This window comes from Carcharhinus amblyrhynchos, chromosome 10, assembly GCF_965287045.1.
Source record: "Carcharhinus amblyrhynchos chromosome 10, sCarAmb.v2.hapA, whole genome shotgun sequence".
NCBI classification, from domain to species: Eukaryota; Metazoa; Chordata; class Chondrichthyes; order Carcharhiniformes; family Carcharhinidae; genus Carcharhinus; species Carcharhinus amblyrhynchos.
In genome coordinates this window covers 58,325,484-58,350,106 of record NC_137333.1, presented here as the reverse complement: position 1 = coordinate 58,350,106, position 24,623 = coordinate 58,325,484, and the positions used below count along the sequence as shown (strand labels likewise).

Below are 24,623 nucleotides of genomic sequence, written 5' to 3'. Positions count from 1 at the left end.
TTACAGAATTTTGTGTCACTTTTAAGCTGCTTGATTGATTGCTAAGAGGATCAAAGGTTACAAGGAAAAGACAGGAGAATGGTGATGAGAAATTTATCTGCCATGATTGAATGGCAGAGCAGACAGGATGGGCCAACTGGCCTAATTCTGCTCCTATATCTTGGGTCTTACTCTTCTGATGCCTGTGCTATGAATGATATTGAGTTTACATAAATAGTTGTTCGTTCACATGAAGTCCCCAGTAGTCACACTTAGACTTCATGCTAAGGTAAAGTGCCAATTTTGGTTAATTTTCTTACTACCTTTTAATAATAAGTAATTGCACTTTGTTTTATGTCTATTTCCATCTATGTAAAATTGAGCAAAATGCTTTAAAACCAATAATTTGAAATTAATTTTCAGAGAACCTACTATGAGCCGTGGAGGATGGAAGAAACGTGCCAGCGAAGGGGATGGCTGGAGCGATTGGGTATGTTCAGCACAAATATACCTTGAATGTTCTGATTTTTATTTGTCAACTTATCATTTTGTTTTGTCCTCCAGACAATGGAAATTGAACCATGTTTTGTCAAATGAATTCCAGTTTCACTTTTTTTGTCAGCTTAGCTTAATTGTAAATGAGTCAGAAGATTGTGGATTCACTAGTGCCACTCTATGCCCTTGAATAGAAAATGCTCACCCCCTAAATCAATACAAAGGAAATGATACGTTATCAGAGATACCATCCCCTGGATGAGATGTTAAATCAGTTATCCAGCTACATGTCTTGATCATTTGGTGGACGTTTAAAATGCCAGGGAAGTGCCGGAAGACTGGAAAACAGCTAATGTTACGCCGTCGTTTAAGAAGGGTGGCAGGCAATAGGCAGGGAATTATAGGCCGGTTAGTTTAATGTCTGTTGTAGGTAAAATGTTAGAATCCGTGATGAAGGAGGAAATAGCGAGGCATCTTGAGGAGAATTGTTTGATAGAGCAGACGCAGCACAGTTTCGTTAAAGGGAAGTCGTGTCTGACGAATTTATTGGAGTTCTATGAGGATGTGTCTAGGGCGGTGGATAGAGAAGAGCTGGTGGATGTGGTGTTTCTTGATTTTCAGAAGGCGTTTGATAAGGTTCCGCACAAGAGGTTATTACAGAAGGTTAGGGGGCATGGAGTTGGGGTAGGGTGTTAGCGTGGATAGGGGATTGGCTGTCAAATAGGAGGCAGAGAGTGGGGGTCAATGGGTGCTATTCGGATTGGCGGTTGGTGACTAGTGGAGTGCCCCAGGGGTCGGTGCTGGGGCCTCAGCTATTTACCATTTATATAGATGATCTGGAGGAGGGAACCGAGTGTATGGTGTCGAAATTTGCTGATGACACCAAGATTGGTGGAACGGCAAATTGTGCAGAGGGTGTGGAAAGTCTGCAGAAGGATCTAGATAGGCTGGGCAAAGGGGCCAAGAACTGGCAAATGGAATTTAATGTTGACAAGTGTGAAGTTGTCCACTTTGGTAGGAATAATGGTAGGAAGGACTATTACTTACATGGCGAAAAACTGCAGCATGCAACGGTGCAGAGGGACCTTGGGGTCCTTGTGCATGAGTCGCAAAAACCCAGCCTGCAGGTGCAGCAGGTGGTCAGGAAGGCGAATGGGATGCTGGCCTTCATAGCGAGGGGGATTGAATATAAAAGTAGGGAGGTCTTGCTGCAACTGTACAGGGCACTGGTGAGGCCACAGCTGGAGTACTGTGTGCCGTTTTGGTCGCTGCACTTACGCAAGGATATTTTGGTCTTGGAGGGAGTGCAGAGGAGGTTTACTAGGCTGATACCGGAGTTGAGGGGGTTGAACTATGAGGAGAGGCTGAATAAACTAGGCTTGTACTTGTTAGAGTTTAGAAGAATGCGGGGAGATCTCATTGAGACATATAAGATGATGAATGGGATGGATAGGATAGAGGTGGAGAGGCTCTTCCCGCTCAGTAAGGACAGTAGGACTAGAGGGCACAGCCTCAAGATAAAGTCGGGGGGGGAGCGGTTTAGAACGGAGTTGAGGAGGAACTACTTCACTCAAAGGGTGGTGAATCTCTGGAATTCTCTGCCCGTTGAAGTGGTGGAGGCTGCCTCGCTAAATATATTTAAGACGCGGGTTGTTAGGCAAGGGGATTAAGGGTTATGGGGAGAGGGCGGGAAAGTGGAACTGAGCCACAACAGATCAGCCATGATCTTATTGAATGGCGGGGCAGGGTCGAAGGGCTAGATGGCCTACTCCTGCTCCTATTTCTTATGTTCATCGCACCATTAAGAGACGAGCGTTAAAATCTCCTGGTGCCCAAGTGTGTGTTTCTCCCTCAGCCAACAGCATTGGCAAAATCTTTTTTCGTCATTAATTGACAGGATCTTGTAGTATGTACCTTTACCTACGTTTTCAAAGCAATTCATTGTGCAAAGTGCCTTGAGACATTTTTGAGAATTGGGAAAAAGGACTATGTAAATTAAGATATTTTGGTTTTATTCAAAGTGACCTTTGCTTTAAATGTTGTATCATAATCGGTGAAGTCAAAGTTCATAACATCTTCTGAATTATTCTTAGGATGGCTACATGGCAGCAAAGATAGACAAACTGGAAAGACAGTTCAAATCGGAGACTCCTTTTCAACAAGAAAATGAAGGGACAGCATCTTGTATTTTCAGAGGTGTTGCAATTTATGTCAATGGTTACACAGGTATGCAATGCTTTAGAAGTCTGACTCCGAGATAGCTGTAATCTTCATGTTAGTGGTTTGAAAGTCAAATAGTTTAGTAGAAATAATTTATTTCAATAGAATGGGTTAGTTTCAATGAAGATTGCCAAGATAAATAAAAGTTTATGCTTGTATAGTTGTCCAGTGCTGGAATGTTAAATCACTCCTGATTTTCTCCAACTGTAAATTGTGTTTTTTTTTCAGAGCCAACGGCTGATGAGTTGCGAAGGCTTATGATGCTGCATGGAGGCCAATATCACCTGTACTATTCAAGATCCAAAACTACTCATATTATTGCCACTAATCTTCCAAATGCAAAAATCAAAGAACTGAAGGAAGAAAAAGTGGTTCTCCCCAATTGGATTACAGACAGGTTAGTTAAAAGTATAATAGTTGTAATTCCCATTGTGTTTTGAGGCAGGGAAATAGTGGTAAATGCTGTAAACTGCCGAGGTTTCTTGAGGATTCCTCCCCCAATGTCGACTGACAGCAGATTTATGTTTGAACCAGCTGCAGTGTAATCCAACCTAAGTTTATGAGAATTGCCAACTGGGTAATTGTGTTGATTTAATGCATTGCCTTTTTGTAACTGTGGAGAAGTAGAAAGGCAAATATACTTTATTCATAAAATTTGTAAAAGTACATTGCAAAACATTCTGACTAGAAAATTACAGTGCAATGAAACACTTGTGTGTCTCAATCCAATTGTAATACTCTTGATATTTACAATAAATATTCCATGTCAGGCCTGAGGGCAAAAAAATTCAAATTGCGAATTACAGGGCAAAAGAATTAAATTTGTCACTATGCAGCATGTTCAATACTATTTCAATACTCTTGATTTTTGCAATGTACAAACCTTTTATTTGTTACTCTTTGTGAAATTAAAATCCCAAATTCTAAGTATATTTGTTAATTTCACGTGTTTAGTTAGCCCAATGTTACAATGTTGTGAAAATGTGTGACTTTAATATTTTGGGAGTATAGTGATATTCTGTAAAGAAGACTGTGTGTGTATCCATAATTAATTAAACTAGAGAAAGGCTGATACAGACAGCTTGTTTGTGAGAGCTCTGATGAAAGGACAAAGGTGCTAGATGCATGCGTTTGTAATGAGAGGCTATGGTGAAGTTGGATTTACAAGTAACTAGATTAGGTTTTAAAAGTTTGCATTAGGAAATAGGTAGAAACTTGGCCTTTCAGCTGTTAAATTTCAAAGGGGAGTTTAAGGGACTTTTACAGCTTGATAGTTTCACGAATAAACAAGAAGGTTATTCAATTTTATTTGACCCGAAAGTGGAAGAAATAAAAAAAGGTTTTATATTCTAGAAAAGTTAAGCTCAGAGGTTTTGATTTAATTTATTATTACCGTATGTATAAGTATACAGTGAAAAGTATTATTTCTTGCACTCTATACAGACAAAGCATACCATACATAGGGAAGGAAAAGAGTGCAGAATGCAGTGTTATAATCATAGCTAGGGTATAGAGATATATATATATACATTATATATATATTATATATATAGGTATATATTGAGGAGGAACTTCTTCACTCAAAGGGTGGTGAATCTCTGGAATTCTCTGCCCGTTGAAGTGGTGGAGGCTGCCTCGCTAAATATTTTTAAGACGCGGGTTGATGGGTTTTTGATAGGAGAGGGGATTAAGGGTTATGGGGAGAGGGCGGGAAAGTGGAACTGAGCAGCGACAGATCAGCCATGATCTTATTGAATGGCGGGGCAGGCTCAAAGGGCTGGATGGCCTACTCCTGCTCCTATTTCTTATGTTCTTATAGAGAAAGATCAACAATGTGAGGTAGGTCCGTTCAAAAGTCTGATGGCAGCAGGGAAGAAGCTGTTTTTTGAGTTGGTTGGTATGTGATCTCAGACTTTTGCATCTTCTTCCTCATGGAAGAAGATGGAAGAAAGTATGTCCAGGATGCATGGGGTCCTTGAGTATGCTGGCTGTTTTCCCGAGGCAGCAGGAAGTATAAACAGTGTCAATAGATGGGAGGCTGGCTTGAGCGATGGACTAAGCTTTATTTATGACCCTTTGTAGTTTCTTGTGGACAGAGTAGAAGACATATCAAGCTGTGATATAACTAGAAAGAATGTTTCCTATGGTGCATCTGTAGAAATGGTGAGAGTTGTAGCAGACATGCCAAATTTCCTTAGTCTCCTGAGAAAGTAGAGGTGATGGTCGGCTTTCTTAACTATAGTGTCCACATGAAGGGACCAGGACAGGTTGTTGGTGATCTAGACACCTCAAAACCTGAAGCTCTCGACCATTTTTACTTTGTCCCCATTGATGTCGACAGGGACTTGCACTCCATTACGCTTCCTGAAGTTGATAACTATCTCCTTTGTTTTGTTAACATCGAGGGAGAGATTATTATCATCACGTCAATTCATCAGACTCTATCTTTTTCCTGTACTATGTCTCATCATTGTTTGAGATCTAATTCACATCAGCAAACTTGAAAATCAAATTGGAAGGGAATTTGGTCATACAGTCGAAGATGTATAAAGAGTATAGTAAGGGACTGAGGACATAGCCTAGTGAAGCAATGGCGTTGACGATGATCGTGGAGGAGGTACTGAAGAGAATAGAATTGGAGATTAAAAGGAAGAGGGAATATAACTAAAGTCTGATGGTTAATATAAAAGGAAACCTATTTTTCCAGGTGCTTGTAGGGATTCTATGATGTTCAAGGAAGGACGTTGAGCTGAGTTGTGCAGTTGTGTGTGGATTAGTCCTGAGATTACCTCTGTGCTAGAAGGTGTAAAGTTTGAAACGACCATCCAGTTAAGCTAGTCTTTTTTTTCAGAAGGTACTGTTTTTGAACCGCCTTAGATTTCCACAGCCAAGTGGAAGATGGGAGGAGTTGTGTGCTATACTTTTACTAAAGTGACACCAGGTTTATTTGCCTGGGGTAATATTATTGGATTTTTATGGTTAAAAATCTGTAAGGGAATTTGCAAGAAAGTACTTGTGTGTTCTGAGTAATTGGCGTTTGTGGAAGGGATGTTTTATCAAACTGTTTTATTAGACGGGTGGTGGGTGCTCGGAATTCACTGCCAGGGAGGTAGTGGAAACAGGTGTGCTAGTCAATTTTAAGGGGGGTCTGGACAAATACGTGGATAGGATGGCTATAGAGGGAAATGATCCCCGAAAGTTCAGACAGGCATCATTATCGGTACAGACATGGAGGGCCAAAGGGCCTGTTCCTGTGCTGTAATTTTCTTTGTTCTTTCTCTTTGTTTTACCTGTGTAACTTATAATCTAAGTACTTTTTCTTGTTAATAAATGTTTTTTAATTTTTAAAAATCCTGAATGTGTTACTGAAGTTCTGTGCTTCTGGGATCAGTTGCTTTTTCTCCCTTTTCAAAATACAAAAACAACATTATGATCAGTAAGGCAGGTTTCCTTCTGGGATTTGGCTTGCTCAGCTGTGGTCATAACAGTCCTCCTGTTTTAGTTGTGCTTTTATTGTGTTAACTCCAATCCACGGTAGAAAAATATCTGAACGACATATTAGTATTTTAGTGGCGCGATCTGCAGATTATATTAATACATTTATATATTATTTTGAAAAGAGTATTAATTTGAGGCTTTAATATCTCAAGAAATCAACATTCTAGTGAATTCTAGCACATTTACTAAATACTTTGTTTTTGTTCTAATGGCCTATCTGTTTTATTGAGAGTATTTTAAAAGCAACATTGCTTACGTTCAGTTAAGGACAATTGTACATCAGTGGTACCTGTGAGTTCTTGTTTTGGTGTTGCATAGCAATACCCCTCAACAAATTCTGATAGCTACCTTATTTGTATTATAAGTATAAATTATAATCTAAAGAAATTATGTTGAGTGTTGAGATGAGGAAAATCTTTTCAGTCCGAGGGCTGTGAAAGTTTGGAATTCTGCTGCCCAGGATGCTCAGTTATATGTTCAAGGCTGAGATCGATAAATTGTACTCAAGGGAATTGGGTGGTGAAGTGAAATTGAGTTTGAGGATCAGCAATGGTCTTATTGAATGGTAGTGCAGGCCCAAGGGCATATGGGCTCCTGCTTCTATTTCATGTTATCTCTTATGATTGAAAGAGCAATTTTTAATTGGTTAGTTAGATTCTCTTGTTTTCAGTGTTTTCATTGTTGCTCAGGGAATATTTTGTACTGTTATGTTTAAACTTCTGTTTTACAAAGGATGTCAGTGCTAGGGAATGGAAACTTTTTCCCATATTGACATATATTTCAGTATTAAGCAGGTCAGTTATGTATCACGTAACTGGAGGCAGAGTAATGCTCCTTATACTCTGGAAAATTGCAAGTTTATCAAATAAGCTCTGTTTTCAAAATTGCATTCCAGAAATAGAGGATGACCATTAGCAGAGAAGAAGAATTAGAAAAACTTGCCACACTAAAATCTGACAAATCCCCAAGACTTGATGTCCTACAGTTCTAAAAGAAAGAACTGCACAGCTAGTTAATTCACTGATTATGATTTTCCAGGATGCCCTAGATTTTAGAACAGTTAAAATGGATTGAAAGTTAGCACATATAGCTGTGTTATTTAAAAAAAGGAGGGATTGAGAAAACAAAGAACTGTAGGCCAATTAGCTTGACAGAAGTTTGTCATGAAAGTCTGGAATCTTTTATTAAGGAAGTCTTAACAATGCGTTTAGAAACCTTAGTATAGTCAGACAAAGTAAACCTGACTTTGCTGAAGAAAACTCATGTTTAGCAAACATGAGTTTTGGCATATAACAAGGCAGATAAAGAGGAAGCATGGGATCTAGTATTCTTGGATTTGCAAAAGGCATTTGATGAGGTGCCACACCCAAGGTCAATACACAACTCAGAGTTGGGAGCAATATCTTAACATGGATAAAGGATTAAGTATTGGACAGGAGGCAGAGGATGGAGATATATATCAGACATTTTCAAGTTGGCAATCTGAAAGAAGTGGTGTGCCTCAAGGAATAGTGCTAGGGTCACACTATTTAAAAGCATTACAATTGACTTGGACAAAGATAACAACAGTAATACATTTAAGTTCGCTGATGGTGCAAAGCTGGGTTTGAAAGTAAGCTGTGAGATGCACACAAAGAGGCTACCAAGTGATATAGATGGGTTAAGTGAGTGGACAAGAAGGTAGCAGATGAAGTATAATGTGGGGAAGTATAAGGTTATTCACTAGGTTATAAGAGTAGAAAAGCAAAGTGTTTTTTAAAAAGATGTGAAACCTGTAAACAGTTAGCAGGACTTGGATGTACTTGTACAAGGAATACCAAAAATTGGCATGCTGGTGCAGCAAAAAACTAGGAAGGCAAATGGCATGGCATGTTAGTCTGTGTTGCAACGGAATTTATGTACAAAAATAATGAAATATTGCTTCAGTTGTACAATGCTTTGGTAAGACCAGATTTGAAGTACAATGTGCAGTTTTGTCTCTGTATTTAAGGATGTACTTGCATTGGAGGAAATACAGCGAAGCTTCATGAGATTGGTTCAGATGTGAGCATTGTCCTATGATGAGAGGCTGAATTAAAAAGAAAGAAAGGCAATCTCATTGGAACATACAAGATTCTGTAGGGCTTGCCGAAGTAGATGCTGAAAGATTATTTCCCCTGGTTTGGGAATATAGAACATTGACACAGTCTCGGGGTCTAATCTTTACGACTGAGATGAGACGTTTCTTCACTTAAAAGATAGTGAATCTTTTGAATTCTGTACATCAGAGGATTGTGGATGTTCCATCTTTGAATATATTTAAAGCTGGAACGGACAGAATTTTGCCCTCTCAGCAAGTGCAGAGATTTGGGAAGTACTGGGAAAATTAGTTGAAGCTGAGGATCAGCCATGATCTATTTGAATGGCTTTGCAGGTCTAATTGGCATTTTGTTCTACGCCCCTTCCTTTGTTTCAGAATCTATGAAATGTGAATTTTAAAACAATATTGTCGATATTATCTGGAATTTTGGGTAATTTTACATGATATGTGTTGCTAGTTTTGTTTCAGAATATCAGCCAGTTATGAAATTCCATAGTGTGACTAGCTGTAGGAATATCAATAAATATTACTCCACTTTTATATATAGTTCTTAAAATCCCTTGGGGTTCTTTTTCTTTATTCATTCATGGGATGTGGCTGTTACTGGCTTGGTCAACATTCATTGTCCATCCCTCATTGCCCTTGAGAAGGTGGTGGTGAGCCGCCACCTTGAACCACTGCAGTCCATGGTATTGGTATTCCACTGTGCTGTTTAGAAGGGAGTTCAGTTTGTCCGTTGCCTGATTTGAACTCTGGTCCTACTGTATTGACCAAAATTGTCCCTTTGTGTGTTTTGAAATTGCCGGATGAGGGCCTGATGTGTTTCTGTGAAATAGTTTGTAGTGAGTGTTATCAGAGATAACTTTATGACATCATACATTTGCATACTGGTTAATGTTCAGTAAATTCTATGACGTTGTCAGCAGATAACCTACTAGTCTAAGCTATCCCTTGACAAGACAGTACAATTTTCTTTCACTCCTTTCTGGAACGTGAGTACCACTGGAAAGGCCAGCATTTATTGTCTATGCTTAATTGTCCTTGAGAAAGTGAAGGTGAGCTGCTGTCTTGAACTACTGCATTCTATCTGGTGTAAGCACATTCTTAGTACTTTAGGAAGGAAGTTGCAGGCTTTTGACCCAGTGACATTGAAGGGCCTCGATATATTTCCAAGCCAGAATGTTATGTAATAGAAGGGGAACTTGCAAATGGTGGTTTTCACATATGTCTGCTGCCCTTCTGGCTGGCAGAGATTGTGGATTTTGAAAATGCGGTCAAAGAAGCCTTGGCAAGTTGCTGCTTTCGTAGTTTTCACTACATGCTGGTGGTGGAGGGTGTGAAAATTTAAGTGGTGGGTGGAGTGCTGATCAAGCAGGCTGGTTTGGATGATGTCAAGCTTCAAGTGTTGGAGCTTCATTCATGTAGTTAAGTGGAAGCATTCTATCACATTCCTGATTGGTGCCTTGCAGATGATAATAGACTTTGGGAGTCAGGAGGTGAGCTGCTCACACAAAAGACCCAGCCTCTCCTGCTCTTGTAGCTACAGTGTCTACCTGGTTGGACCAGTTAAGATTCTGGTCGATAATAGCGTCCCCCCAATGACAAAATTCTTTCATAGCACTATAAATTATAGGAGTCGATCAGAAGAGGAGACTGATTAGGGATCATTATGGAGATTTCTGCATGGAGGCAGAGGACTTGGCTGAAGTATTAAATGGGTACTTTGCATCTGTTTTTACCAAGAAAGAAGATGTTTCTACAATCACAATGAAGGAGAAGGGAATTGAATCACTGGATGATCTAACAAGTGATAAAGAGGAGGTATTAGAGAGGTCGGTTATACTGAAAAGTAATAAGTGAACAGGACACGATTGGCTGCATCAGAAGATATTGCAGAAGGTAAAGGTGAAAATTGTGGAGACACTGGCTATAATCTCCCAATCCTCTTTAGGTACAGTGATGGTGCCTGAGGACTGAAGAATTACAAATGTTGCACCCTTGTTCAAAAAAGAGCTAAGAAAAAATGCAGTGATTACAAGGCAGTCAATCTAACTGGGTGGTGGAAATATGTTTAGAAATTATAATTCTGGCCAAAATTAACTCACTTGGACAAATGTGGATTAATTTGCAGAGCCAGCACAAATTTGGTAAGGCTAGTCATGTTTAACTAACTCAGTTTAAGATTTTTGATGAGGTTGATAGAGAGGCTTGGTAAGGGTAATGCAGTTGAGGCGATATACATAGATGTCCAAAAGGCATTCAATAAAATACCATATAACAAACTTGTTAGCAGAGCTGAGAACCATGGAATAAAAGGGATAGTGGCAGCATGGATACAAAGCTAGTTGAATGATAGGAAAGGGAGTAGTCATGAACAGTTGTTTTTCAAACTGGAAGTATGTATACAGTGATAGACGCAAGCTTGAGAGTAATATGAACTGTGAGGGTAACAGAGACTTCCAAAAGGATGTAGACAGGTTGGCAGCATGGACAGACATGTGGCTGATAAAATTTAATGCAGGGAAATGGGAAGTGATATATATCGGGAAGAAGAATGTGGAAAAACACTATAAGATAAAGAAAACCATTCTAAAGCAGATGCAAGAGCAAAGTAACCTGGGGGCAGATGTGTGAAAATATTTGGAGATAGCAGAACAAGTTGAGAAAGTGGTTAGTAAGGCATACAGGATCCTGGGCTTTATAAATTAGGATATAGAATACTAAAGCAAGGTGGTGAATCTTTACTCCAGTTGAGGCTGAAACATTTTACCTTGTGTCCAATTCTGAGCACTGACTTTATAAAGGATGTGAAAGCATGGAAGAGGATGCAGAAAAGATTTGCAAAAATGGTTCAAGGGTGAGGGATTTTACTTAAGAGGAAAGGTTAGAGAAGCTGAGACGGTTCCACTTTAGAAGAGAAAGTTGAGAGGAAATTTGATTCTGAGGCGAACAATTTGATCTTGTGGACTTATATCCACTAGGAACTGGTTTGACAGTATACAAAATGTCTAAATCGTTCACATTTGAAATCTTGCATTTATATCCATGTTATCTGTGGAAAAAACAAGGTTTTGTATAAATGTGACTGTTTTCTGCTGTACTGATTAAATCAAAGGCGAAATGAATTTAACCATTTATCAGGATTTAAAAATCGAAGTTATGGGTTCAGTTTCTGACTTTGATATGTTATAGTGCACTGCACTTGCCTGTAATTTTTCATTTTGATCTCATCCTTCAATCAGACCATTTTTATGTAGGTAAGTATTCTTCCATGTGAACTTTTTGTCCATCTGCGTAATAATTTCTCTGTGAGGGAATATATTCTTAGAAGTTTATCAGTGTTTACTGTTCTCTTCCCAGCTGTGTTGGTGGAGATAACATTTTAACGCATATTTTGATTCTTCTGTTTGCAGTATAAAAGCTGGATATCTACTCTCTTACATTCCCTATCAGCTCTATACCAAGCAGTCAAGTGTCCAAAAGGGATTGAACTTCACTGTGAGCAAACCTGAAGAACCCACGCCAGGCCCAAGCAATATTTATAAACTTAGTAGAAATGTGTAAGTTCATTGACACTATTTTAAATTATGATTTAATGTTTTAATCTTTACCTTGTAATTCTCATTTTGGCACCTCAGACATTTAAGACTGAAGATATATTGGTGTTTATATTAGCTCAGAGTTGAAAATGATCTAAAAGTTAATGTTGGTAGTTTTCCAGAAGGATGTCAGGTGATTCTAGGATGGGTTTCTTGTTCATACAGCTAAATGCTAAAGCAGTTGCGGTTTGCTGTACTAAATCAAGGTGGGTGAGGGGGGGCTGTGGTGTAGTGGTATCTCTCCTGGGCTAGTAATTCAGAGAACCAGGGTAATGTTTTAAATACCCAGGTTTAAATCCCACAATGGCAGGTGAAATTTGGATTCAATAAAAAAAATCTTGAAATAAAAGTCTAATTATCAATTATTGTGGAAAAAAGATCTGGTTCATGAGTGTCTCTGAAATCTATTGTCCTTACCTGGTCTGGCCTATTCGTGATCTCCAGATCCACAGCAATGCGTGGAACCACCAATGTGGTTTATTCTTAAATGCCCTCGGATGGGCAGTAAATGGAATGCCCATATTCATGATCAAATAAAAAAAAAAGAAAATTTTGTGATTAACTTTAATCCATTTAGTGTATAGAAATGGTTGGCTCAGTTCTGTCAAACTGAGTCTCAATATGTCAACTGCAAGTTGTTCTGTATATTGCAATAAGTGATAGAAATGTAAGTAATTAAAGATTGTTCTTTATTCCCACCAACCCCAAGGCTACTGTGTGATCCAAATATATTTTAACCTGATACTTGTGTGCATTTTATACTTATTCTCACGAGGTGGGAGATATTGGCAAGACCACAATTATTTCCCAACCCCAGTTATTCTGGGTGGTGGTTCTTCTCGCCCTACTCAAACTGATCTGGTGCTGGTGCTTCCACAGTGGGGTATTTGTGGATATTCATCCAATGGGAATGGCAATTTAAATCTTAGTCAAGATGGCAGGAAAGCTTGGAGCTGATATGACATTTCTGCTCTTGTCTGTCTTTAGCAGTCATACGGGAGAGAAGTGCTGTCAAACTAACTTGGTGAGTTGCTGCATGTGCGCTGTTGTTTGTACATGCTGCACCATTGGCAGATGTTCAGTCCACTGGCAGAGGCACTGGTCAATCAGGCTGCCCTGTCCTAGATGCTGTCAAGATTCTTGAGTTCAATTGTTTCTGCAAGTATGAATATTGATGCACCTTTTAGATGGTGGGTGGATTTTGAATGGGTCATCGGATGAATTCCTCACTGCAAAGTACCCAATTTCTGTCCTATTCACGTATATGGTGTTGCCAAAACTGGCCTAATAGTTTAGATGAAAGTGCAGGATGAGGACAGGGAGGCATCTTAAAGGGAGCTTGGCCACGTGGGCTAGTGGAAGGAAGAAATATGGCAAAATTAGCTCATAGGGTGGTCCTGACCTTGGTGACACTTAATGTTAGAGGGAACAAAGGGGAAAGAGGTTTGCGAATACAGTTTTTAGTAAAGAACATAAACTATGGGCCACCTTTTGCATTACAGGATGATCCTGGCCATTTTGGCAGGAGAGCAGTGCCTGATAAGAGTTTTATGTGGTTCAGCAGCCAGATCTGGGATGGAGTGAAATCTGATTGGATAGTATAGTTGTCAGCTGTAGCTCAGTAAGTAGCACACTCACCTCTGTGTCTGAAGGTGTGGGTTTAAACCCATCCCAGACCTTCAACACAAAAATCAAGGGTGACACTCCAGTCCTGAAGAAATGTTGCAGTGTTGAAAGTGTCATTTTTCAAAAGATGAGCGAAGCCAAAGTGTCTCCAATGGATCTACAAGTTCCCATGGCACCAATAATGAAGAACTGTGGAGCTAATCCCAATGTCCTGGCCAGATTTTGTCCTCCAATCAAAGTAGAAAAATGGACTATCTAATTATTATTACATTGCTGTTTGTGACAGCTTGTTGTGTGCAGCCCTAGACTACAACAGTGTTCTTCACTTTAAAACTATTTAATTGGCTATAAACTACTTTGGAATATCCTGTGGTCATGAAAGGTACCATATAAATGCAAATCTTTCATTTTAGAAGCTGTTGCAGAGTACAGAGAGCCAAATTCTTATAGGAAAAACCTGTCAATGGGAAAATATAAACAAGGGCAAAGAGACTTTCTTTCAAGCCTTCACTGCACAAAGATGTTGGTCTTATTAGCATTATTGTAATTTAAATAACTCAATTTATTGATTCCAAAATAATTTGCAAGAACACTTAAGGAAATGGCCCCGGACATAGTAGATCCATTGGTGGTCATTTTTCAAAATTCTTTGGACTCTGGAATAGTTCCTATACATTGGAGGGTAGCTAATGTAAGCCCACTATTCAAAAAGGGAGGTAGAGAGAAAGCAGGGAACCATATACCAGTGAGCCTAACGTTGGTACTGGAGAAGTTACTAGAGTCTATTATCAAGAATCTCGTAACTTGGCATTTGGAAGGCAGTGGTATAATCAGACAAAGTCAACATGGATTTACAAAAGGGAAATAATGCTTGATGCATCTACTTGATTTTTTCGAAAACGTAACTAGTAAGAGTTGACCGATGAGAATGAGTAGATGTGATTTATTAGACTTTAGGAAGACTTTCAGCAAGATCTCACATAACAGACTACTGTGTGAAGTTAAAGCACATGGGATTGCAGGTAATGTCTTGAGGTGGATAGAAAGTTGATTAGCAGATAGGAAACAAAGAGTTGGCATAAATGGATCTTTTTCTGATTGGCTGTGAGTAACTAGTGGGGTTCTGTAGGGACCTGTGCTAGGATCCTCACTGTTCACATTATATATATTAATGATTTGGAAGAGGGAACTGAAAGTATTATCTCCAAATTTGCAGGCGATCCAAGTTGGCTAGGAGGGTGAGTTATGAGGAGGATGCAGAGATGTTTAAAGTGATTTGGATAGGCTGTGTATGGGCATCTGTATGGCAGATGTAGTGTAATGTGGATAGATGTGAGCTTATCCAGTTTGGTAGCAATAATGGGAAGATAGGTTATTACTTGAATGGGTGTAAATTGAAAGAGGTGGACACTCAACAAGATCTTACAGTCCTCATGCATTAGTCACTGAAAGTAAACACAGAGCATAAAGAAGGCAAATGCTATATTGGTCTTCATAGCGAAAGGATTTTAGAAAGGAGATGTTTTGCTGCAATTGTATAGAGTGTGGAGAAGCAGACACTGGGAATAGGGAGAATGGAGTATTGTGTGCAGTTTTGGTGTCCTTATCTGAGAAAGGATGTCCTTGCTATAGAGTACAGCAAACATTTACTAGGCTGATTCTTGGGGTGGCAGGTTTGTCATATGAGGAGAGACCAAGTTGGTTAGCATTTTGGAGTTTAGAAGAGCGAGAAGGCTTCTCATAGAAACTTACAAAATTCTAACAGGGTTAGACAGGGTAGATTCAGAAAGAATGTTCCGAATGTTGGGGGAGTCCAGAACTAGGGATTGTAGTTTGAGGATAAGGGGTAAACCTTTTAGAACTGAGGTGAAGAGAAATTTCTTCATCCAGAGGGCAACAAATGTGCGGCATTCACTACTACCAAATGTAGTTGAGGCCAAAACGTTGTCTGATTTCAAGAAGAAATTAGAAATAATTCTTGGGGCTAAAGGGATCAAGGGATATGGGAGGAAGAGGGAATCAGAATATTGAATTTGGTGATCAGCCATGATCAAAATGAATGGCAGAGGAGTCTCAAAGGGCCGAATGACCTACTCCTGCTTCTAGTTTCTATGTTTTGTTTTTCCTTTCATAAACATATCTATTTTGTTTAATTTATTTGATTGCCAGCTTTCTATTACATATAACAGACAAATGTATTACTTCAGTGCTTATTTGCACCTGTGAAATACCTGAGCACTGATGAGCTGCAGATGTTTTATTTGCTGAAGATGGTTATGAACAAGAGCCAGGCTATCCCTGGTTTTGTGCCGTGGGAACTATAGCAGAATTCATCAGCACCAGTGGAATTTTTTGTCTTTTTTTTAATGTTCTAGAGAACAGCTGGTGGAGGTGAAGTGCTTTGCCATAGGTCAATAAATTTTAAACTTGCCAATGGATTATGTAGCAGAGGCCTTTTACATCTCGATGATTGGTGCAGAAGTCTGGAAGGATCCAAAGCAAAAATGTTAATTTTATGTATAGATAAAGCTGCAGTCTGTCTGTACCACTTTTCCACCCCTGATCCCATTGCTGCTGCTCCTGTAACTTGGGAAACTTGTTTTCCTTCTCTGCTGCTCCCTATTCCCAGTGTCTGCTTCTGCTATGTTGCTCTCCTCATGCGATGCAATGAATTTATAGTTCAAATGTCACTCTTAAAGCTTTTTTTTAACCTAAGAAAAAACTGTTGTGTATTTCCAGTATTTTCTGCTGTTGCTCTTTTTTGTAGATTTAGTCTAGCCTATACACTCTATATATGACACTCATTTTGCAGAGAGAATGCATTCCCCAGAATGAAAGGTGAAAGTAATGATTTCTGGTGCTTTTTTCCAGAAAAAACACAACCAATAACCATGACAATGCCAAATACAAGGAGAAAGCAAACCAAACTAACAATGGAATGAATGGATGGGACAAAAACAATGAAGATTTTGACCTTATGGAATCGGAGCATGCTTTTCCTAATATAAATCATAATGGAGTTCATAGCTGTAGAGACCACTTTTCTGTTTTTAAAAAGAATGAGCCCAATTCTTATAGTGCCTTAAAAACACAAGATTATTTAAAACAGTACAGTGAAACTTTGTGGGAAAACGAAGTTGGAACTCCTGAAACTCCGGAAGAGGAAAATGATGACTGTGAAATGCATTTCAGAAACTGTGATAAGCAGTTGGCAGAAGGCAGCATATTGCTGCCTGAACGCACTAGGACTGCTACAGCACCTTCATTAAATGAGTGCTTTAAGATAAATGGGGCTAACCACCCCACAGTTCAAGGGATTCCAAAAATGAAAAGTAGTTCCGAGTCTCCATCCAATAAGGCAGATTCCCACTGGTCTTCAAGACCTGCGGACCCAAGTTTTATATCTGAGTTTTATGCCCATTCAAGACTGCATCACATTTCAACGTGGAAAAGTGAGTTCACAGATTATGTGAACAGGCTTCAAAGAGAAAGCAATGGTGTTTATCCAGGAAGAGAAAAACTGAAAAGGATTAACATGGACAAGATTCAAAGAAATCCAATTGATACCAACCATTCCGGTAAGATCCTACTAACTTATTTCAAAAGCATGCTCTATATCTAACTAAACATTATATCTAATAATGCATACTTTTTAAACAATATTGCTAACTTAAGTGATTCTGTGCTCTAAGATGGTATGTGTGAGGGCATCACCCATAGCCCTGACTCAATCTTTGACTAAGCTCCTCATTGGAACGCAGACCTTCAAAATTATTATTTTGTGTTTATAGACTTGTTCCCTGTATCATTGAATTTCACTTTTCAATAAATGTGGTTGTTGTTTCAATGGAAGATGTACAAGGTCATTATCCATTTCAGTAATTTAAAGTAAAAGTTCACTTGAATAAGATATGAATTTTCAACAGTGTCATTGTTCATAGTAGCTTAGAATGCATCCATTGCTGGCAGATCCCTTCTAAAGCTCTATTCATAGGATTTCAGATATGCTTATTTTTGGACACACCTGGTACAGTGTGAGATTGTTGCACCAGTATGGTACTCTGAATATTGGACCTCATTTCCATGAAGTAGGCAAACTGCAAGGCTTAAGAGGCTGGTGAAGCATCGCTCTGGATTGAGATAGTGCAATGCCAGTAGCGACCCTCAGTTAAGTGAGAAAGGAGACATGTCTTTACAGGGTTAATTATGAATTAGATTTGGAATATGTCAGGTGAAGTTGATCAGTAGCTAGGAAAGGGTGTGAATTGTCCATGGAGTGCAAGGGAGAAGTTGACTGGAGCGGTGGTGGCTGGTGTTTATTTCATGTGGGGTTGGAAGGAGCACTAGCTCCAAGTTCAGGTAAGTATATTTGAAAGACTTGCTGGTTGCAGCTTTACAGCCAGCCTTTTTAGGGGATCTCTCCCACTCCCAATAACAATAGTTTTTTGGCATATTTGATGTAATGAAACATACTGAGCATTTAACAGAATCATAATAAAACAAAGTATGATACCAACTCTCAAAATATTAGATCAGGTGACCAACATTTCTTTAACGAGGTAGATTTTAAAAAATGCCTTAAACAAGGGTGACATATTAAAGAAGTGGAGAGCAGTTAAAATTGAAGATGGATAAGAGGCCAGAATTTGAGAACTCTGGGTTTCTTGGAGTGCTGTGGGGCTGGAGAAAGTTACAGACATGAGTTGGAGCAAAACCACAGAGATTTGAAAGCAAGGACAAAAATTTTAAAATCAAGATGTTGTTTGATCAGGAGGTTGATCAGTTGTGGGTCAGTGAGCAGAGGGGTAAGAGGGGATAGACGAAGTTAAGATGTAGGCAGTAGAGTTTTGGACCTCAGGTTGGTGGATGAGGGAGACCAGCCAGGAGTGCATTGGAATTGTCAAGCCTAGAGATAATGAAGCATGAATGAGGGTATAGATAACAGATGAGTTTAGACATTGATGAAGTTGGGTGGTATTACAGAGGCGATAATCTAATTATGACATTGGAAGTTAGTGTTGAGATCATATGAGACACAAAGGTTGTGAACAGAGTGACATAATCTCAGACTATTGCCAGGAAAGGGGGTGGTGTTGGTGGCTGGGGAAAGTTGTTTCGGACAGAGCCTGAAAACAAGTGACTTAAGTCTTCCCAATGTTTAGTTGTAGGAAATATTCCTTATCCAATATTGGATGTTGGGTAAGCAGTCTAATAATTTAACTGTAGTGGAGGAATCATTTGAGGTGTTGGTGAAGTAGGGCTGGGTTTCAGCATGTCAAAACGTGTGTCTTCAAATGATGAATCAGGTGGTTAGTATATAGTAAAATAAGGAACCAAGGATCTATACTTGGGGAGCACCAGGTGTGATATACATGATCAAGGTAGAGAACCCATTGCAAGTGATTGTACAATTTGATAGATAAAAAAGGAATCATTTGAGAGCAGACCGTCCAGTTTGATGACAGTGGAAAGGAATTGGAGGAGGAAGGTATGGTCAACCATGTCAAAGACCACATACGTATATTATTTGTGACATTGTAAAACGTTTTTTCGGCACTGTGGTAAGCACAGAAATCTGGAGGGATTCAAGTATGAAGTTCTGGCAAAATGGAAATGGATTTGGGAAGCAGTAACACGTTTAAGGACTTTGAAAAGGGAAAGGTGGTAGGTGATGAGATGATTGTTTACAAGGAAATTGATCATGGCTGTTTTAAAGGAGAGAGGGGCAACACCTGTTTACAATATTGGCTAACACGGGCCAGAAGGGAATGTTGAGTGAACAGTAGTTTAGTGGGATAGGATAAAAGCAAATTATAGCAGATGCTGGAATCTGAAACCAAAAGATTCCTCAGCAGGTCTGGCAGAATCTGTAAGGAGAGAAAAGTGTTGTCATTTCGAGTCATCAGGACTCAAAACGCCAGCTCTTTTCTCTCCTTACAGATGTTCCCAGACCTGCTGAGATTATCTAGCATTTGCTCTCCTAATGGGAATAGGATTGTGGGAGCAAAGGGTGGGATTCATGGAAAATGTGAGCTTCAAGAAGGCATGAGGAAAAATAAGAAAGAAATGAGTGGAAAATGCAATTCCGTCCTAGGGCATGGGGGAGCATTAAAAGAAATTTGGCCATGTGGGCTAGTGGAAGGGAGAGACTTGGCAGAGGCAGCTGATTGAGTTGTCTTGATCATGGTGACAAAAAGATCTATGAACTTCTTACAATTGTTGAAGCTTATGGTAGAAGGGACAAGGCTTTAAGAAAGCAATTTTTATCTGAGAAAATAAGTCAAGGGTTGGCATTACTTTCCAGGATGATGTTGGAATAGTGAGAAATTTTAGCAGATTAGACATCGATCCACTTATTTGCATCTACAAAGGCAAGAATGAATTTACCATTGACCAGAAACATAACTGGACTAGTCATTTAAATACTGTGATTACAAGAACAGTCAAAAACTGAGAACTGTGTGGCAGGTACTCACCTTCTGACTCCACAAAGCCTGTTTACCAACAACAAAGCACAAGTCAGGAATCTGATGGAATACTCCCCATTTGCTTGTATGGGAGCAGCTCCAACAACACTCAAGAAACTTAACAGCATCCAGGGCAAAGTAGCCCACTTGATTGACACCACATCAACCAATTTAAACATTCACTGTACCACCACCAATGCACCATGACAGCAGTGTGGACCAACTACAAGATGCATGATGCCAACTCATCAAAGCTCCTTTCACAGTGCCTTCCAAATCTGTGATCTTTACTACTAGAGGTCCAAGAGCAGCTGAAGCATAGAAACACCACCCACAAGTCCCACTCCATGCTGCACAGCATCCTGACTTGAAAATACATCACCTTTCCTTCACTGTTGCTGAGTCAGAAACCTGAAACACCATTCCTAACAGCACAGCAGATGTACCTACTCTTGAATTGCAGCAATTCAAAAATGGAGCTCAGTATCACCTACTCAGTGTTATGGATGGACACTAAATCCTGGCCTTGTCAGTGAAGCTCACAACCCATGAGAATTTTTTTAAATGCTTGTTTTAGGCATGAATGCTGGAGGCAGATTTTCTGACCTTTAACAGTATGACAGATGAAGCGCATCCTGTTCACCACAATGACAATACAGTTGCTGTCTGCCATATTGAAGAATTAGGAAGCCATTTAGAGTACAAATGCTCACTCCGTGTTCACATTTTTTTTCTTGCAGGTGCTGCAAGTGCTGTAGATCCACCAAGACAACAGAACTGTATAATGCACGTTGATATGGACTGTTTCTTTGTATCAGTGGGCATTCGGGATCGTCCAGAGCTAAGAGGTTGGTAAACATTTCACTATTGTTATCAGTGTTTCAACTGATGAGATACTGTGCAAATTGTGTTTAAACTGCATTAGGGGAGTAATCTCACTGAGGTTTGCATAGAGTTTCGAGAGCACAATATACATAGGCTTAAGAAAATCAACTTCGCAAAATGTTGTCAAGATCTATTGTTTTACGAGGAGGCCTTCAAATCCCACCCACAATGTTTCACCCTGTGAAGAAATCTGAACTGAGTGAAAATTGGAATCAGTAGGTAGAATTGTACAAAATTACATGTGGTAACAGAGATGTGATTGAAAAACAGAGCATACACAATGTTGAATTTGCTCATCATGACTCAACCCAATTGTTCTGGATAAATGTCTGCAAGCCCTTCATTACTTTGTGTCGGAGCCATTTGAGGGTATTTTTTATTTGAAAAGTAGTTAGTAGAATAGGTTCCAGAGCAATTGAGAGCTTTTTGTTAGAAAGTAGCCAGAGTTGTGGATGGTAATGTTCAGAGTTTTACATCAAATGTATATTGGCAAAAACCACATGAACGTCTGTTCAGGCAGACGTTTTTGGACTGGAGGTTCTGGTAGTAGCCATTTTATATTGGAATATAATTCCTATAATTGACTTTACTTGCGTTCTTTGCCTTTCTCTGATCCCCACTCCAAGGGAAAAATTGAGTTTAGCTTTCTGTGTAGTACATAAAGATGTGAAATAAGTCTTTTCATTTTCTGATCTGTAGGAAAACCGATAGCTGTTACTCACAACCGAGGTCATGGTCGCACGGCGATCCGACCGAACACTAACCCACAGTTTGAAATGCAGTATTACCAAAAGAAGCTGAAGCGAGGCCAGACAGGTAAGCATTTATCTTTGTCTTGGTGTGCACTTATCTTCAGTTATTGCAAAGAAGTTGCATAGATCTCAGTTGGTGCACATGTCAGATTTTGGGAGTTTTGGTTATTTGTGTTTATCTTGGAAGGAATTTTGGGATTTAATAATATTAAAGGGCTAATTTCTCAAGTTTCTTTTAAAAGTGCAGAAATTAGCTAATGAGCTGGACATTAACATTGCTTCTTTGAAGACCCAAAGGAAATAAGTCATTCATTAGCGCATTTTTTATTCAATAAACAGCTCTCACCCATTTTGAGATATTTTTACGTTTACGGACACTAAATGGACAGTAGGAAATTCGCTGCCTATTTTACAACATGCTTGTTTTCTCTTCATCAATGTCAATGAAAATAAGAATCAGTTAGGCTAGATAATGGGTGTAAGATTCATCCCTTATCTGCTAATAAAAGTTAAAGACCATCCTGTTGCGCTGTGAACACTCTGGTCCCAAATTCAAGGGATTGTTTTGCATGGGCATTCCTCAGAGATTAAACATAGATCACTGACAAGTTTTTAAGCAGAAGTGTTAAGTTTTGCCAGTGCACATAATGATTCTCCCTTTGAATGCTTAATTAATACTTTGTTACTCTCATCCAGATAGATTTGAAGCTTTTTTTTTAGAGAATTCTAAAACATGAAGCTTTGGGAATGATAAGCTTAATTAAAACTTGTAGGAATATAAATTATTGGAATCAATTCAAATAGCCCAGGCTAAATATACTTTATCAATGGATGATTTTACTGATTTTGAAAAGAACAAATAAACGACTTTGTTAATGAGAAAGGTGCATAATAATCTTATTAGATAATATTAATGGTGTTGGTGGAGGGATCCCTAATGCCAGTATGACACTTACTTATTTGGATAACCTTTTTGCATTCTATATTACTTCTTTGGGATTTTGATACTAATGTGGGAGAGAAAAATAGATGTAACTAAAATCAGATGCAGTATGATAATTTTGCATTTCATTACTTTTCATAGAAGAGAAAAAAGTGCCTGATAAATTGGATGACAATACCTGGGAGAATCCAAATTCTGCCTGCGTGAATGGTACTAGTGTGGATGTGGTCACTTTGTCAATGGCAGAAATTGCATCCTGTAGCTATGAAGCTAGGTAAATAAATAAAAGCTGTTTGATTTGCAGGATAATTCTAAAAGTGTGTATAATAATAAATTTGCACATTTCATATATGGCCTGAAATTTGAGGTGACAACAACAAAACTGTGAACATGTGCCAAAATTTCTCCACCGAAACTGTCACCCTCAGGAGTTCGTACATGTGCAGACTGACACAAAATTCCAGATACTGCTATCACTGATTCTTTGCTGTTAGTTATGGCGCAATGTGGAGGTCTCTACAGATTGCACACTCCATTTGCTGCCATGATCAATGAAAATCCTCATATTTACATTGTAAAAACCCTTGAAATTGTTACACTTTTTGACTGGTTAGTTTAGGCCGGTTAGTTTAACGTCTATAGTTGGAAAAATGCTAGAATCTGTCATCAAAGAAGAAATAAGGAGGCACCTAGAAAAGAATGGTTTGATTGAGCAGACGCAACACTGATTCGTCAAGGAGAAGTCGTGTTTGACAAAGTTATTGGATATCTATGAGGATGTGACTAGTGCGGTAGACAGAGAGGAACCGGTGGATGTGGTGTTTTTAGATTTCCAAAAGGCGTTTGATAAGGTGCCTCATAAAAGGTTGCTACAGAAGGTTAGGGTGCATGGAGTTAGGGGTAAGGTGTTAACGTGGATAGAGGATTGGCTGTCTAATAGGAAGCAGAGAGTTGGTATCAATGGGTGCTATTCTGGTTGGCGGTTGGTGACTAGTGGAGTGCCGCAAGGATCGGTGCTGGGGCCTCAACTGTTTACCATTTATATAGATGATCTGGAGGTGGGGCTGAGTATAGGGTGACGAAATTTGCTGATGACACGAAGATGAGTGGAAAAGCAAATTGCGTGGAGGGTGTGGAAAGTCTGCAGAGAGACCTAGATAGGCTGAGTGAGTGGGCGAGGACCTGGCAGATGGAGTATAATGTTAGCAAGTGTGAGGTTATCCACTTTGGCAGAAATAATAGTAGGAGGGATTATTATTAAAAAGGGGCAAAGCTGCAGCATGCTACAGTACAGAGGGACCTGGGGGTCCTTGTGCACAAGTCGCAAAAATCCAGTCTGCAGGTGCAGCAGGTGATCAAGAAGGCGAATGGAATGTTGGCCTTTATAGCGAGGGGGATAGAATATAAAAGTAGGGAGGTCGTGCTGCAACTGTACAGGGCACTGGTGAGGCCGCAGCTGGAGTACTGTGTGCAGTCTTGATCGCCACACTTGCGGAAGGATACACTGGCCTTGGAGGGACTGCAGAGGAGGTTCACTAGGCTGATACCGGAGATGAGGGGGTTGGACTATGAAGAGAGACTAAACAGACTGGGTCTGTACTCGTTGGAGTTTAGAAGGATGAGGGGGGATCTTATAGAGACGTATAAGATAATGAAGGGGATGGATAGGGTAGAGGTAGAGAGATTCTTCCCACTTAGAAAGGATAACAGGACTAGAGGGCACAGCCTCAAGATAAGGGGGGGAGTTGAGGAGGAACTTCTTCACTCAAAGGGTGGTGAATCCCTGGAATTCTCTGTCCGTTGAAGTGGTGGAGGCTACCTCACTAAATATATTTAAGTCACGGTTAGATAGGTTTTTGAGCGACGGGAATTAAGGGTTATGGGGAGAAAGCAGGAAAGTGGAACTGATCCACTTCAGATCAGCCGTGATCTTACTGAATGGCGGGGCAGGCTCGAAGGGCTAGATGGCCTACTCCTGCTCCTATTTCTTATGTTCTTATGACTGAAGTATAACTGGGTTTTTGATAGCATATCAACTTCATATTTATTGTCACCCTCTTTTGGCTCTGTAACGCTAAT

General features: G+C 39.5%; 1 protein-coding gene across 3 annotated transcripts in view; it reads left to right on the top strand.

Annotated features, from left to right (window-relative positions):
* Positions 1 to 24,623, top strand: part of rev1 (REV1 DNA directed polymerase) — a 114,465-nt gene that overhangs the window by 23,111 nt on the left and 66,731 nt on the right. For 2 of the 3 annotated variants that reach the window (XM_080197114.1, XM_080197113.1), the window contains exons 2-9: positions 403 to 469; positions 2,568 to 2,700; positions 2,923 to 3,091; positions 11,686 to 11,832; positions 16,369 to 17,075; positions 20,705 to 20,812; positions 21,549 to 21,665; positions 22,686 to 22,818. In XM_080197114.1, coding sequence (XP_080053240.1) covers positions 413 to 469; positions 2,568 to 2,700; positions 2,923 to 3,091; positions 11,686 to 11,832; positions 16,369 to 17,075; positions 20,705 to 20,812; positions 21,549 to 21,665; positions 22,686 to 22,818 — 1,571 coding nt within the window. In that variant the 5' untranslated portion in view covers positions 403 to 412. Of the gene's footprint in view, positions 1 to 402; positions 470 to 2,567; positions 2,701 to 2,922; positions 3,092 to 10,015; positions 10,172 to 11,685; positions 11,833 to 16,368; positions 17,076 to 20,704; positions 20,813 to 21,548; positions 21,666 to 22,685; positions 22,819 to 24,623 lie in introns of those variants that run through there. The other variant, XM_080197115.1, reaches the window with a different exon arrangement.